Here is a 16,042-nt window from a genome sequence, read left to right as displayed (position 1 = left end):
AATCATTGACTAATGAAACTACTGTCATCCCTGATTGCTACAGTATATGTGTTAGTGCAGTACAGCAGTACGACTTGTTGCTGTAGTAAATTAAGAAAACAACCTGTTTGTCTTGCCTCTGCAGGTGCTAGGTGATGACTCAAGAAAGGACAGGAAAGGCAAGTTGCACGTAGCTCCCGAAAAGTGGCGGGAGTCTATCTTTGGTAACAACATCCCTGTCAACTCAGCATATGCTTGGGACAAGGTTAGACACCAGGCCTTAATCTTATCACAACATTCAAACAAAAGACAGAACACAAAATACTCTTTTCCTTGTAACTCACATAAACAGCCGTAGGCCATGTTCAGAGTCTCTTCATTCATTGAAGACTGTGAGGTTATTGTTGCAGGGAAAAAAACCTTTAATCTGTTGAGAAGGAGGACAAAATGATTGATAACTAAAGGTAAAATCCTGCCCTGTAGTATTACCACTGAGCAGTGTTAAGGCAACAGATACAGTTTTGAGTACACTCAAAAGCTGTGTTCATGAACAACTCAAACGAACAATTTAAATAGCTCAATACAACTAATATTACAGGTAATTTCTCCAAACTCAACACGATCTCGCACTTTTAATGACTACTGCAGTCTCAAAATGAGTCAACCCCCTGAATAGAATCCCTCATAAGAGCACTCATTTGCAAATGGTAAATGGTCTGTATTTGTATAGTGCCTTTCAATTCATTTCTACTACTCAAAGTGCTTTTACATCACATCCTCGTTCACCCATTCACACATCATTCATACAAGAATCTAAGTTAGAGGAGACTTCACACATATTTCGCCCAGGCACTTAATTTGCAATGAGGTTGAAAAATTTTAAGTGCAATTGTAAGCTTTCAGACTTGTGGATATGTTTCTTGGACTGGCCTTCCTGGATTGAATTTCATTGTCTGACAACCAGTACCTGAAACAGCAAAATCACACCATTTTATAAATTTGATCTTTTAGTATTTTGGAGGACATTTTGTCTTTACTCATGTCATGAAAGTCTAGAATCAAAGAAAGGACATTGTAATCATAATATTTGATATGCATCTTAACCACAAGGCCATCAAGATACCCTGCATTTTTTTAAAGCTCCACTATTTATGGACTCATAAAGGCTAATGACCAGCCAGTCAGTTTGTCCTTTTGCACAAGACTCTGGTTTAGAGCAAGAGGCAGTGTATTGGAAACCGTCACCGTTACCGATCACTGTTGTCGCTTTATTGTGGATATTTTTATTTCCCAAGAGGATGAATCAAAATGTTCTGGTGACTCTATGACATTTCCTTTTAGTCCCACCATCCAATCACAATCAAGATTTGTCATCTTTGGATTGACATTTAATGCAACTTATTTTCCACAAATGTTTATAGTTTAACTTCTATTAGTTATTATTCTGGAAGGATTTACTTGACAGTGAAGAATCGTTTGCTTCCTTATCTGTTGATGTGGTCTGTTCACATTTCTGCTGTTTCCTGCCTGCCAGTAGGGGTCTGTGGAGACAAGGCAAGACACAGCATCTCCATATCTTCTATCTCATTAAGAACATTGAAAAAAGCCATAGTGTTACAGGGGCCTGTTTAATGGCTGCATGGTCCAGAGTACTGCTGAAAGATATCCGATAGGTCCTCTAGTGTCATGTACCCCACCCAGGATACTTTGACACCCTCATTAATAAGTCTTTATTTGTAAACAGACATATCAGATGTGTTTCTAATGAACTTGTTCAACTGTTCTTTCAGGTGATTTTCAGGGACAAATCTTTGTCTTGTTATGTATTGAACATCGAGGCTGAAGAAAACACCCCACCGACACGTCCTGAGGATGAGATTCAAAACTGCAGAGAGACCCTAACCAGAGGTTTGTTGTTCCTGTCTGCTGACATGCCTAACCCCTGCCTCAGCTCCACATGCATTGTTTAGACATTGTTTTTGCCTTATTGCTTTATTTTTTGCTTTATTCAAAGGAATAAAGAGGGAAGGCAGGCAGCCATGTTTTTTTTCTGTCAGTAATTAATGATCTGCCTCATACGTCTCCCACCCGGAGTTTCTGAACACTGTTGCAAACAGTAATTAAAATGAATTCTAATTTATATTGAAAGGGACTTAATATGTCAATTTTGAATGTATTTTGAAAGCCTTTTCTGTTTTTGCAGAGGCAGCAAGCCTAAAGCGAGTAATGGAAATCAATATGATCAATATGGTGGATGATGTGGAACTATTGCCCAACGCTATGATGGACTGCTACTGGGAGAAGTTCTTGAGGCAAGAGAATGCAGAGTCTAAAGACTGGGGGAGTGAATTGTTATAATTATCACATTCTGCCCATTACTCAGTTTTACTTATTCACTCAATTAATGATCAATTTACTGCACTCATTGTGACGGTAAGTAAAGGGGTGCAATGTGACTTCCACTCAGTGATCATATTAAACTCAAAAAACACCAAAAGGCATGAAAGGTATTTCAAGTTGTTCTCGTTGTTTCCCATATCACACAAGTTCGTTATTCTTATGTTTTTGTACTTCATGCTGCACTGTCAGTTTTGTACTGTCACGTTGTAACTGTTTACATGAGTTTAAAAGTACTCAAGCTCTGTTTGACAACGTGAACGTTGGTTGTAGTCGATATTACGTGGATACACTATATTCCTACATGCTCATTTCAGTGCTTTCCATTTATTGTATCTGAGCATTGTTCAGATACTTATAGTGTACACATTGTTAAATGTGGCATTTCTAACAATAAAGATAACACGTTTTATAAAAGTGGCTGTGGTTTTGGTGTGTGGTTAAAGGATTCTACTGACGGGTGGGAGCTGTCAGTATGAAAGCTAAGGGCCTGCGCCCCAGAACTACTGCACACAAACAAGAGTGTCCATGGAGAAACTGCTGGGGAAGTGGAGAGAAACCCTGCGCCTTGCCTCATTCTTGGATTTTGCATAGTTATGCAGAAGAGGGTTAACCATTAGTGAGTGGGTGGTAAATGTATCGGGTGGTGGTGATGTGCTGGATGTGCAGTGGGCGGACTGCTGCCGTATTTTTCTGCCCCTACCACTGCTCACTGAACAGGCGCCGCACTCCGTGATGGAGCCCCGGATATAAGCAGCTCTAGCGAAGCGGACTGTCTTTACGCATGTGGTGAGTTTTCTGCTTCCTCGCCCTCTCATGTGCTGTTCGACAAACTGGTAATAACGAGGACGTATAGTGATGTATAGAAAGTATTACAGGATAGACTGTGTGCCACATCATGTGATCCCTTTTGGAGAAAAGTTCATTTTGTCTTTTTCAGACGCTAAAGTGAGGCGCGATGCAGAAAACGTGAATGTGACAGCATTGTGTCTTTATTTGATTTTATTTTACTCTCTGTTTTTGCCCTTACACTTAATGAAGAAATGTTTCTCATTATGTTAAGGTTTTTATGTGGAAGTGTGGCAGAAGTTTGCATGGCACCAGAGCCACTCACAGTCAACTTTAGACAGCAAGGTAATTTAGACTAGACTCTACAAAGTATTCATCTCATTTCATTTGTTTAGTTTGACTTCTTTTCTATGCACAATGTGTCAATCTGTCAAGTGAGTTGATGTGTTTAAGTAAATTATGTTTTTTTGAAGTAAATTCTGTGAGAACAAGTTAATAGTGCTGTGTCCCATGACTCCCTCTGATTTAATCAGATACCCTTTAGTACACTGTTAACATTCATCCAAGAATTTCATGAAAATCAACAAAAATTAAAATATAACTCAAAGTTTATTAAAGTTATAGAATAATGAGCATTCAAGTGATAATGTTTTTTTTTATGTCTAAATATGTAACACTTAATGTTCTTCTCACAACTACCTTCAGCTGTTAACTACTTAATATAGCCTGATTACTCATCTCATGTCTTTTTTTGTCCTAGAATGAAAATAAGATGTGCCCACTACACAAATAGATTGAGACACAGGTGCTTCCTGTTTTCTCTGACTCTGCTGATGGTCTGTCTACTCAAGCTGCTCTACGTTAAGGTGGCCGTGAGGGACAGCATCTACTTTGAGCCCTATGGAATTACTGTTAGTTTATCCAGAAACCACAACCACAGGTATGATGTCAACTGCACTGCCATCTACGAGCTCGACCCGGTGGAGATAGGCAAGGCTCTTGAGATAAAACGGAAAGTCATTGTTGAAGTGGGCGATGATAGCACTGTGAGTTTAACTTCAGACTGTCAAACATTCATCAAAACAAGGGGTTACAATGAGGTTCCAGTATCGGATGCAGAGCGGAGCTTCCCATTGGCTTACTCCCTGGTGGTGCATAAGAATGCACCCATGGTAGAACGTATTCTTCATGCTATCTACGCACCTCATAACATCTATTGCATTCACTATGATCAAAAGTCCTCTCCAGCATTTATAAAGGCTCTTAAAAACCTGGCTCAGTGTACTAGAAATGTGTTCATTGCCTCGAAATTGGAATCTGTAGAATATGCCCACATCAGTAGGCTTAATGCTGACCTAAACTGTCTCTCTGACCTACTAAAGACAGTGGTCAAGTGGAAGTATGTCATTAATCTGTGTGGCCAGGATTTCCCCCTCAAGTCAAACTATGAACTGGTAATGGAGCTAACGCAGCTGAATGGCAGTAACATGCTGGAGTCCAGCCGTCCAAGTGAACTGAAGAAACAGCGCTTCAGCTTTCAGTATGAGTTGAAAAATGTGCCTTATGAGTACCTTCGCATTCCTGTCAAAACCACTGCGGCCAAAGATGCCCCTCCCCACGGTATTGAGATGTTTATTGGTAGTGCATATTTTGTCCTGTCATGGGATTTTGTGAATTACATTAGTAGTAATCAGGTGGCGAAGGATTTTCTGGCATGGTCAGCTGACACATACTCACCAGACGAACACTTTTGGGCCACCCTTGTCAGGGTTCCTGGGGTGCCTGGACACATTCCCAGGTCAGAAGCAGACATTACAGATCTCAGCAGTAAGACACGACTAGTCAAATGGAACTATTTAGAAGGAAATCTTTACCCAGCCTGCACAGGCACACACATGAGGAGTGTTTGCATCTATGGAGCTGCTGAACTTCGCTGGCTCCTCAACTATGGCCACTGGTTTGCTAACAAATTTGACCCCAAAGTGGACCCAATCCTGATTAAGTGTTTGGAGGAGAAGTTGATGGAAAAACGTCAATATGTGCAAACATGATATTGCAAAGTAACAAAGTAACAAAGTTCTTCTACTTCAAATACACAATGTTAATGACTATGAATGTTGCTAGCATAATGTTAGCTTTCTGGCTCATAGCGGAGCCAAAGGGTTCTATGAGCTGAATGGACTAGAAATACCTCCCTTTACTAATGACTGTAAGTACAAGTATGAGATGCAAACATTTGAGTATTTTCATTTGTTGAACTATACAACCTATTTCATTGGAATATATTAGACTTACTAGTATATGACATTCTCATAGCTTCTTATTTCTATGTAGATTAAGAAACACATCAGGTCATAAAATGTGCATTCATATAATGTAGACCACCGACCACTAAATGGAGAGGCACCATCTGAACCACCTGCAACATCAAAACACTGTATCAATAATGCATCAGCAATTGAAGAATGTGAAAAGGATCATTCTTCAAAATGACCTCTTTTAGGTTTTTGTTGCATGTTGCAAATATTTTTAAATGTTGATTGCTGGACCTTGTTCTAAATATTGTCAGTCTGTAACATTCACTGAACACCAAAGGCAGGAACAGTAATCAGTAACAGAAGGAAATCAAAAAAAGTACCTATGTCCAAAAGAATAATGGTTTATTTCAGGGAATGTCATCCTAAAAACAAATACCACTTGATATCACATCCAAATAGTGTCCATGCTGCTCTTGAGTTTGACTCAAGAACAACATGGACACTACGGTGACTCATGTTGTCATGTAAGTTTTTTTGTCATGATGATACAATTGATTTGAAAAAGTTCTGATGATTTTGTAATCTCTGTTTTATTTATTCCTGGCTAAATGTACGATGCTTCTTATGGGTTGTTTGACCTGTAGTTGTGGTCTCAGGTGACCATGTTAACAATAATCTATTTAAAGAGTAACAAATGACTTTTCACACAGCTTACCCATTCATTTAAAAGTACACTGTATTTATTGACCACAAGTGGTACTGTAGAGGTATGTCTTACAAGTGTGGGGGATTGATGGGTGTCATATGAGGGAGGTGATGACAGTGTGTGACAATAATATACCTACCAAACCTACCAAATAGATATATTCAGAGACACAATAGAGATTTATCAAATGAAGGATATTATGCTATGTTGTTTCTGCAGAGATAGCTACATTTTCAACATCTATTTAGTAGGTCATTACAGACAATGTTGCACATTGACCCATATACATGACATGACAAAAAATTGTGCTGTATAGAAAGAGATGAGACACGGTGAAATCTACAAATGAGGATCACTGTGCCCTCTCTCAAACAGCCTGTATTTGAAGGCAGTCATGGTATAGCTCTTTGGTACAGCAGTTGTAGTGATGGGAGTCGTTGTGAAGAATGAAGAAAGCTAGAGAGAGAAGTTAAAACCCTACCTGCTTCCTTACCTCCACACACTACTAATAAAACTGGCTGTGCTTGTGTGATTGTCTGTCAGCTGATTCTGCCCTGAGACAACAAGCTCTTTGTTTGAAGCAGGACTACTTTGTAGTAATAAAGGATTGAAGGTATCTCTACGGTATATCTTGATTTTTCGCATTTAAAGTGACTGCATTAACCAGAAAAAGACGCTCCTTCACAGAAAGAAGAGGTGACAAATAGCTAACTTTTTAGCTGACTTTATTATAATAGAAATTTGTGTGAACTGAAACCTTGAAAGACCAGGCCTTCAGCACCACTCTATGGACCTTGTCATTTAGTTGTTCAGTTATTTGGATCTCAGAGACTTAGAGCCTCAGGTACAAAATTTCTGTAAAAATCATGCACTTCATCCAGATATTGATGCTAAACCATCACAAAACCAATAAAATAAAAATAAGTCTTGGGGTCCATGTAGGCACATTTCTATTTAACCATTGGTTATTGAAGAGCAATACCCCTTTCCTTAGTATTTTTAGTGCCATATTTATATAGTGTGAAAATAATTTCCGTCCTAAGTTTCTTCTTTCCTGTCTGGGACTACACATCACAAGCTAGTTGTCTCACAAGTCAGGTGAAACCTAGGATACTGGTAGTCTGTTTCCATTCTAATAAAACATGACATGATGCTTACCAATTGATGTATAAATGTTAACGTTATTGTTATGATTTCTTTAATTCAGAAAAGGTCCAAGATAGGACGCATCCATAAGTTTAGGAATTGCCTCTGTAAGAGGAAGATAAAACTTTTCCTCTTTTTTGAAACTTAACGTAGGACAAGCAGGTAGGAAATATTTCTGTAATGAGGCCCCTGGGGCTGATTGCACTAACTGGTCTTTACTAAGCCTGGCCCTAACTGCTTAGTTGGTATTTGTTAAGACTAGTCTTTAGAATGGACTTTTTAGTTGGTTGCACCAACCAAACTTAAGCATACTCTTAACTACGTCTGGTATTCACACTGCAAATGCATGTGAATGCCCACACCATAATAGCTGTTACGAGAGTTGCTAGAATACATTGTTAACAATTGCCAGTTGACTTGCTAATTTGTTATTGATAATTCTTATTTATGGCAATGATATGGAGAATCTGAGAAAACGAAATGGAAATTTCATGGACAAGACGCGATGACTTAAAAAGCTCTGTTTTGTGTGGTGATCTGTGGTGACCTCTCAGTCAGCTCATCACTGTTTATGTATAAGAGAGTTGCCTCAGTCCCTACTTGTTCTCTTTCATCTGAATGCCCATTCGTTGTAAAGTCTGTGTACAAGATACACCATTGTCAAGCTGTGCTGTTACTGTACAAACAGCCTAGATTTTGACTTAACATCTGCCCCTGACTAGGAGGGGCTCATAGGTAGCAGATTCTTTTATTTAAGTGGACAAAATGTATGGCTCGCCACCAGCGGCCTTAGTGTTGGTTCATCTCCTCTATATTGGCTCTCTCCTCACAATAAACTCAATTCATGGCTGCTCTACACAGAGAGGTTGTAGAGGACAGGTGAAATTTGAATACGAAGCCTTTGCCCCCTCCGACATGTCTGTCTATCTGCAGGTATACAATGAACAATAAGCATCATTCTTTCTCTGTGGTCTGGTATTTTGAACAGATTTCAGGCTGAGCTGAGCTGTTTTTCTTTTCCTCTTGCACATTGGGATCTGTTTCCCAGAAGAAGTGTTCTGTCATCTCCAAGTAACAGGTTTTTTCTTGCCCCTTGGTACTCCCTTGGTATTCTAATTTCATTTGTGATTTGTTTTGTACTGTTTTCTGGCTTTTAAAATGCAAGATATCAAGAGAAGCTTTCCCCACCTGGCTGCTTGTTCCTAAGAGCAGTTCCATCTCTTTATCTTAACTAAATGTGTGAGAAACTTTTATCAGATGTTCAGCAAGTGCTCCAAATGAAATAAAAACACATAATTGCCACTCAGAACAGCATATGTTTTCTGATCAGATGCAGGATGACATCATTTGTCAGTACTGTCTGCTTTTACATCTCCATGTGACAATTCATTGAAATTTTAATTGTCAAGGAGTTTCTAAGTACATAGTGATAATTTTTTTCTGCAGTGAAAACTGCAGTGATTCGACTCACTATAAGACAGTAACAGAGAATGCAAGTCAACTTTTCCCCATGAGTGTTAGAGAGAAATCCAAACCCTTGATAAAAATACACATTGCACATTTAGCTAATAAAATTGTCCCTCCTTATATTAATTTTATTTGGTACTCGTGAGTATTTCTGAGCTACATCAGATTAAATATTTTGGCAAACCTTACCACTGGGCTGTGGATAGTAATATAATGAATGCTGTTGTAGAACTACTAAGATCTATTAACTATACTATGAACCTCAAAACAGTGGATGGACACTGAAAAAAGTAGTTGTTATTTCTTTCAAAGTATTCATCCTCTTTTGTTAAACAAAGTACAAGCTTGTTGTACATGAGGATAACTTATGACACTATGTCATATTTGGCAGTATGAAGAGTGCATTCTTTCTTTCAATGCAAATTGCTCAACCCTCACAGTGGTTATGCCCAATCAAGGGTCTCTAAGCATGTATCCAAATACCGACTCTGCCTGCTGTCATCAGCCCTGCCCAGTTCCTGTGGTTGCCTCTTACCTGGATGGACCAGGAGTACCTCTGAGTGAACAACATGTCTTTGTTCCTGTGAACTAAACCAGGACCTAACTACTGGATTAAGACTCCAGGGTTGGGTGGGGGATGGGAATGTTGTAAACAAGTTAGCATGATCTACCTGTGAATTTAAATCAGAGATTAGAAGTCAATATTTGACATGAAACATGCTGCAGAAACATGCAAATGTGAATGAGAAAATCGCTAAATATATCATTAGTATCATAACTTATGTTGTGTAAAAATTCATTAAAAAAAGATTTGGTGTGAGTCTTGGAATCTGTGTTCTGTCTAAAACATATTGTGACAGTCCCAGCTAGAAGATACCAGTAATTTCACTTTACTGATTCTCTTTTTCTCTCTGTCTCCCCTAGGCTGCTATTACACTTCAGCCTTCCCTCTCTGTTGTCAAACCTCTCTCACCTCAATGCAAATATTTGTTTGAGCACACCACATTGAGCAAACAAATAATCATGCTTTTGCAAATATAAATCAAGTGTGGGTTTTAAAAGTGTACACCAAGGGATATCATTTAGATCTGTGTCACTCATGGGCCTGCTGTAGAAACATTACAGCGATGTGCTGACACCAAGAAAATGGCTCTAATTTTACACCAAAATTGTAATGACGTAACCTTTTTTTCACTGCAAGCCAGTCACTTGTCGCTCAATCGTCCTGATAGATATGAACCTAATGTTATCATGGGCATGAAAAGCAAGCTTTATAATGAAAAAAACTGCCAATGGAGCACAGTTCTCTAAGCATAATGGGGGCTTTGTCTGTGCAGCCAGCCACTGGTTCCAAGCAACACCTCACTACATGAGGTAATTGCCTGGAATAACAGTACTTTATGTCATAACTTTTTTCACAAACTCCTTGCTTGGCTGCTGAGACTTATCAGAGACCAGTGACATGGTTTCATAAAAAGATTGATTGTTTCAAGGAGGAATATGAAATGCATAAAATATAATATGTAATATAAATAAATAGATATATCCCCCTCTCATATAAATAAATCTCTCATGAATAAAAATAACCCTTCCACTGTTCCCTTTACGCCCCACATCTTTTCCAGCTCCTCTTTCAGCCCTAGGTATTTCCAAACTTTTCAGGGTCCTTCTTCCTGATACATCTACATCTATCACCACTCCCTTCTTCTGTTGTTTGTCAATCGGCACAATGTCAGGTTGGTAAGCCGTCCTGGGACTTCCAGCCCATACTTTTAGTGCAGATGTTCCTGTACAGTATGCCAGCTACTTGGTTATGATGTCCCATCTGCCTGCATCTTACACCCTGCTATTATGTGCTCGACTGTTTCAGGAGCATCTTTGGGAGCATCCTGCACCTGTGGTCATGTCTGGTGTGGTAGACCCCTGCGTCTATCGATCTTGTACTAAGTGCCCGCTCTTGTGCTGCCCTGATTAGTGCTGCTGTCTTTTAACCCAGCCTTTTCCAGGCTGGTAGTGTTTCTTGACATCAGTCACTTCGTCTATCTGTCAGTGGTACATGCCATGTAGGGGCTTGTCCCTCCAGGAAGGGTCCTATGCATTACTAGGTTTCTGCTGCTTCAGGTATTCATTTAGCAGCTCATCTTCGGGGGCCATCTTTCTGATGTATTTCTGGATCTTGGTTGTTTCTTCCTGGATAGTGGCTCTCACAATCACCAGTCCTTGTCCACTTAGTGGACAGTTTCAGGATGCTGGACTCCCATCCCAACCCCCCCAACCCCCATCCCTTGGAGATTCCTTGGCCTGATATCAGTTTTCTTTATCTTATTATTTTCACATTGTGGATTGATATTGAGGACATCAAGGGGTCAACTGGGTTTAGGTCTGGTCACTGCAGAATGCTGTGGTAGCCATGCAGGTTAAGTGTGCCTTCAGTTTTGAATAAATGACCAACAGCATTGTCAGGAAAGCACCCGCACACCATCACACCTCCTCCTTCATGATTAACAGTAATAACCACCCGCTCAGCTTTTCAGTAACTTACAAAGTCACAGTGGGTGGAACCAAATATCTCAATATTTGGACTCATCAGACCAAAGAACAGGTTTCGACTAGTCTAGTGTTCCTTGTTTCTTGGCCAAAAAAATTCTCTTCTAATTGTTGTTTACACAATCTCCTCTGAACAGGTGATGTTAAGATGTGTCTGCTACTTGAATTCTGTGAAGCATTTATGTGGGCTCTAATCTGAGGTGCTGTAAATGTGAGGTTTCTGAGGCTGGTAACTCGAATGAACTTATCCTCTGCAGCAGAGGTAACACTTGGTCTACCTTTCCTGGGGCGAGCCACTTTCATCATAGTGTTTGATGGTTTTTGTGAGTGCACTTGAGGATACATTCAAAGTTTTTTAAATTTTCAAGATTGTCTAACATTCATGGCTTAAAGTAATGATGGACTGTCATTACTGGATTAGAACAGTAGTCAAATAGGGATATTCACTCTATAGAACTGTGTACCAACCCTACTTCTGCACAATACAACTAAATGGTCTCAAACACATTAAGAAGGCACACAAGTTAATTGAAAACCATTCCAGGTTACTACCTCATGAAGTTGATTTAGGGAATGCCAAGAGTGTGCAAAGTTGTCATCAAAACAAAAGGTGACTGCTTTGAAGAATAAGAGACAATGAGAAACATATTCTGGTTTTCACACTTTTTTGTTTATTACATGTGTGTTCCTTAAAAATAAAGAAAAACCAGTGAATGACAAGGTGCATCCATGTGACTCGTACTGTATACAGAGAATGGCATTTTAAAAAGATTTCAGGAAGATTACGATCATCCAGTTTACCCAGAGTGCACTGGGCACGACCTCCCTGCTGCAAAAACCACAAGGTGGTTTTGCTGGGCCTGCATCACCTGGTTGGTGGAGCTGATGACTTAAAATGTTAATGAGACGCTGGCGACACAGAAGACCACAATGAGTGGTCAGCAGTGGGAAATCCAGTCCATCCAGTATGAGAAAAGCACAGAAAGACTCCGGGGAAGTAGGTTCCACAGGAGAGGAGCCTGATAGTTGAAAGCTCTGCCTCCTGCACTACTTTTGAGGACTTTAGGAACCACCACTAGACCTGCATTGTAGTGTAGTGCTCTAGTGGGGTAGTACAGTACTATGAGATCTTTAAGATATAATGGAGCCTGACCATTAAGAGCCATGTAGGTTTTTACTGGAAGCCAGTGAAGAGAGGCCAGTATGGGAGAAATATGATCTCTTCTCCTAGTTCTCGTCAGTTGGGCCTGATTTTAGCAATATTACATAGATGGAAAAAGGCTGTCTTGGAAATATGTTTTATATGGGAGTTAAAGGACAAATCGTGATGAAAGATAACACCCAGATTCCTTACAGTGGAGCTGGAGGCCAGAGTGATGCCATCCAGAGTAGCTATATTGTTAGAAAATGTGTCTCTAAGGTGTTTAGGGCCAAGCACAATAACTTCAGTTTTCTCTGACATTAGCAGCAGAAAATTGCTGGTCATCCAGAACTTTATGTCCTTAAGGCAGACTTGGAGTTTAGTCAGTTCGATTCATCTGGCTTTATTGATAAGTGTAATTGGGTATCACCTGCATAACAGTGGAAATTAATGGAGTATTTCCTGATAATATTACCCAAAGGAAGCATAAATATGGTCCAAGCACCGAACCTTGTGGAACTCCATGTCTAACTTCGGTGTGGACGGAGGACCCATTGTTAACATGTACAAACTGAAATCGATCTGATAGATAGGACTTTTACTCCAAACCGGGAAAACAGTTCTTTATAGAACTGGTTTTGTGCATGAGGTCAGTGTCATATTCAAAGAGGAAAGGGGCAAATACTGTAACGAAATCAATTACCCCAAAGCATGCTGGCAGGGTTCTCGAACACCTACCTCAAGTAACTGAATGTAGATGCACCAGCAAATGAGATAAATGATGATCATGGTTTCCCTTTCTTACTCATTCATCTTATATTTCAAAATAAAAGCACAAAATAACTTCATCCGCAATTAAGAAATAAAGGCAAATAGTCCACTATTTGTTATAAAAATTTAATCCTATGAAAGAAAAACATTTGTATTAGTGTATTGGAATCAGTTCATTCTTAGTTTTTGCATTGTGTTTAGTACCACCTAGTGGCGAAAAGGAAAGTAGCTGCTTTGAGCAGGAAGTGAAGTAAGCAGGAAGTGATGTTTGCAGGAAGTTCTTTTCTTCCCATGGACTCCCATAAAGTAAACAAATGTTTGTGCCAGTCTGACGAATCCTGGCATTAAAGCCCAGCCATAGAAACGGCTTCATCGGTAAGTCATCCATTAATGACAGTTATGTTTACAAGTTTATGTGATTATTTTTGAGATTTAATATAGCAGGTTTAAATGATCAGAATCAGAATCAGAATCAGAATTCCTTTAATAATCCCCAGGGGGAAATTGCTTTTTGTTACACACAGCTCCAAAAGAATATAAAAGTAATAATAATGATAATAATAATAATGATACAAATAATACCACTACTAATAATAATAATATATAACAACATGTACACTCAGAGTGAGGAGCTGTATTATATAATTATAATAATAATAATAATAATAATAATAATAATACAAATAATACCACTACTAATAATAATAATATATAACAACATGTACGTCCTCTCCTCTCTGGTGAAACAGTTCACGTACTGGTTGAAGTTGGGCAGTGCCTTTGCCATGGTGACATGGTTGAAGACAGAGATAGCAGTGAGTGCACTAAGGTGTAGAGTCTGTACCCGGGCTATGGCGGAGTGGATGAGTCACCACAGTCACCACAACAACATGTGAAAACTCCCGTGACAGGCAATGTGGACGAAGACCAACAGCAACAACAGTTCAATGTCCGGGCTACAGATGCGCTCCTTGATAGTAATATGAGCAGGATTGCACCACCTGTTGTTCACCAGAACGGCAAGCCCCCCTCCTTTCCGCTTACCGCTCCTGGTGCAATCCCTGTCGGCCCGAACAGTTTGGAAGCCACCAATGGAAACATTGTCGTGGGGAATGTCCTGATGCAGCCATGTCTCCAAAAAGCACACCAGACTACACTCCCGGTGCTCCATCTGACTCCTGGCTAACGCTGTTAGCTCCTCCATCTTGTTTACCAGCGATCTCACGTTGCCCATAGTAACGATGGGATTTCTTTTCCTCCATACGCCTCCGTTGTCTCCTTCTGGTTTCTCTCCTCCGCTGGTTCTTCTTTCCTCCGCAACCTCGGTGTGTTTTCCTCCACAATTCTTCTGGAATTTGTGAAGATCTCGTGGTCAAGATGCCAGCAGGTTTCAGAGCCATCAGCTGATCACTTGTGTAGCCAAAACGGCTACCAACGGCTACCAACGGCCATATGTTTACTGCAAATGGCAGAGTTAAAGTAGTACTTTCACAGCAAAAAGATGACAAGAGCTCTCTTCACCAGCATGTATTGGAGAGGGAACGTCTTAAAAACATATTACCAGCAAAAAAAGTCAAACAAATAGTTAAAAAGATAGTTAAAAGTAAGAAAAAATAAGAAAACGAGCAGGAGCAATCGTAACAGGCAGCATATACTTCCGCACATGCGCACTAGAAACGATGGCTTGAATGATAGAATGATGGCTTGTTGTTAGCGACATAAATGTATATGCCGGTTTACCAATATTATTTAATACTTACCTGCTTGTATTTTGTGTTCTTTTTCAGTTTTACAAAATTAGTATGAGTATTTTCCTCTATTAAATCCTGCCAAATACATCACCCATCTGATCCATGGAGGATGCAACACTGGATAATATTGATATAATGTTAAGCTAGCTGTATAGCTAAAATACATTGCCTGCAACAACCTTTAGTGAGGACAGCATAATAAGTTTACGTCACCCTAAAATGTCATGGTCCATCTAGTTTGGGTTTAAGGACTTGCTGCTCTGCTTCAAAGAACCAAAATCAAGGCTTATGTCAAATCATCAACATTCTAATCTAGTTCATTTGGTTATCCATGTACAAAGAATGGGGCTCAGGTATGAATGGTTACACTTCATGACTTCATCCCTTCTAGGTCATACCTGTCTTCAAAAAGTTTTTCAGATTAGAAGGATGTTCTTCAGATTGGATGAACACAGGATACAGGCTGAGATGGGTCACTGCAGTAAACCCTGGAAATGGATTTCATTATACTGAGGCCTTTATTTGGGAAGGGTGCAGTGTGATTCTGTCTGGAGTGAGGGGCATCTTGGCCTGTAAGCCTCATTTCCTTTTCCTCAGGCTCCCCATACCAGTCAGTCATTCACACAGAAGTGTGTGTATCGTTTCTGTACCCAAGGGTACATTTGTTAGAAAAATATCCTGGATTTATCAGGTATAGAAACTGCCCTCAATTTAATTTGAAAGGTAAATAAATAATTGCAGACAATTACATACTTTTAATTTTAACAAACAATGATGCAGCAAATTGATTGCAAAATCTGGATTTAAGGAGTATTCATTTACAAAGAGTTGGTTTATTTTAAATAAATGAACTTTATGTGTGAAATCAATTTGCGATTTAGAGTTTTATCGCACTTACTGAATTGTCCCAGCAAGCAGGTTCTGGGTTCAAACCTGCTGGTTGGCTGGGGTATTGTATGTGCATGTGGAGTTTGCATGTTCTCTTCATGCTTACATGGGTTTTCTCCAGGCCTTCTGTCTTCCTCCCACAGCCCAAAGACCTGCATGTTAATTAGTAACTAAATTGCAAATGAATAGCTGTCTGTCTTAA

At 39.6% G+C, this 16,042-nt stretch overlaps 1 protein-coding gene across 1 annotated transcript; it reads left to right on the top strand.

Annotated features, from left to right (window-relative positions):
* The first annotated feature begins 3,926 nt into the window (after window positions 1-3,926).
* On the top strand, window positions 3,927-5,372 carry LOC139204410 (beta-1,3-galactosyl-O-glycosyl-glycoprotein beta-1,6-N-acetylglucosaminyltransferase 4-like). The gene has a single exon (XM_070834434.1). The coding sequence runs from the start codon at window positions 3,927-3,929 to the stop codon at window positions 5,214-5,216; it is 1,290 nt and encodes a 429-aa protein (XP_070690535.1). The 3' UTR covers window positions 5,217-5,372.
* The last annotated feature ends 10,670 nt before the right edge of the window (window positions 5,373-16,042 follow it).

This window comes from Pempheris klunzingeri, chromosome 7, assembly GCF_042242105.1.
Source record: "Pempheris klunzingeri isolate RE-2024b chromosome 7, fPemKlu1.hap1, whole genome shotgun sequence".
Classification (NCBI taxonomy): Eukaryota; Metazoa; Chordata; class Actinopteri; order Acropomatiformes; family Pempheridae; genus Pempheris; species Pempheris klunzingeri.
The sequence above is the reverse complement of the archived record's forward strand: the minus strand, read 5'-3'. Positions and strand labels throughout refer to the sequence as shown.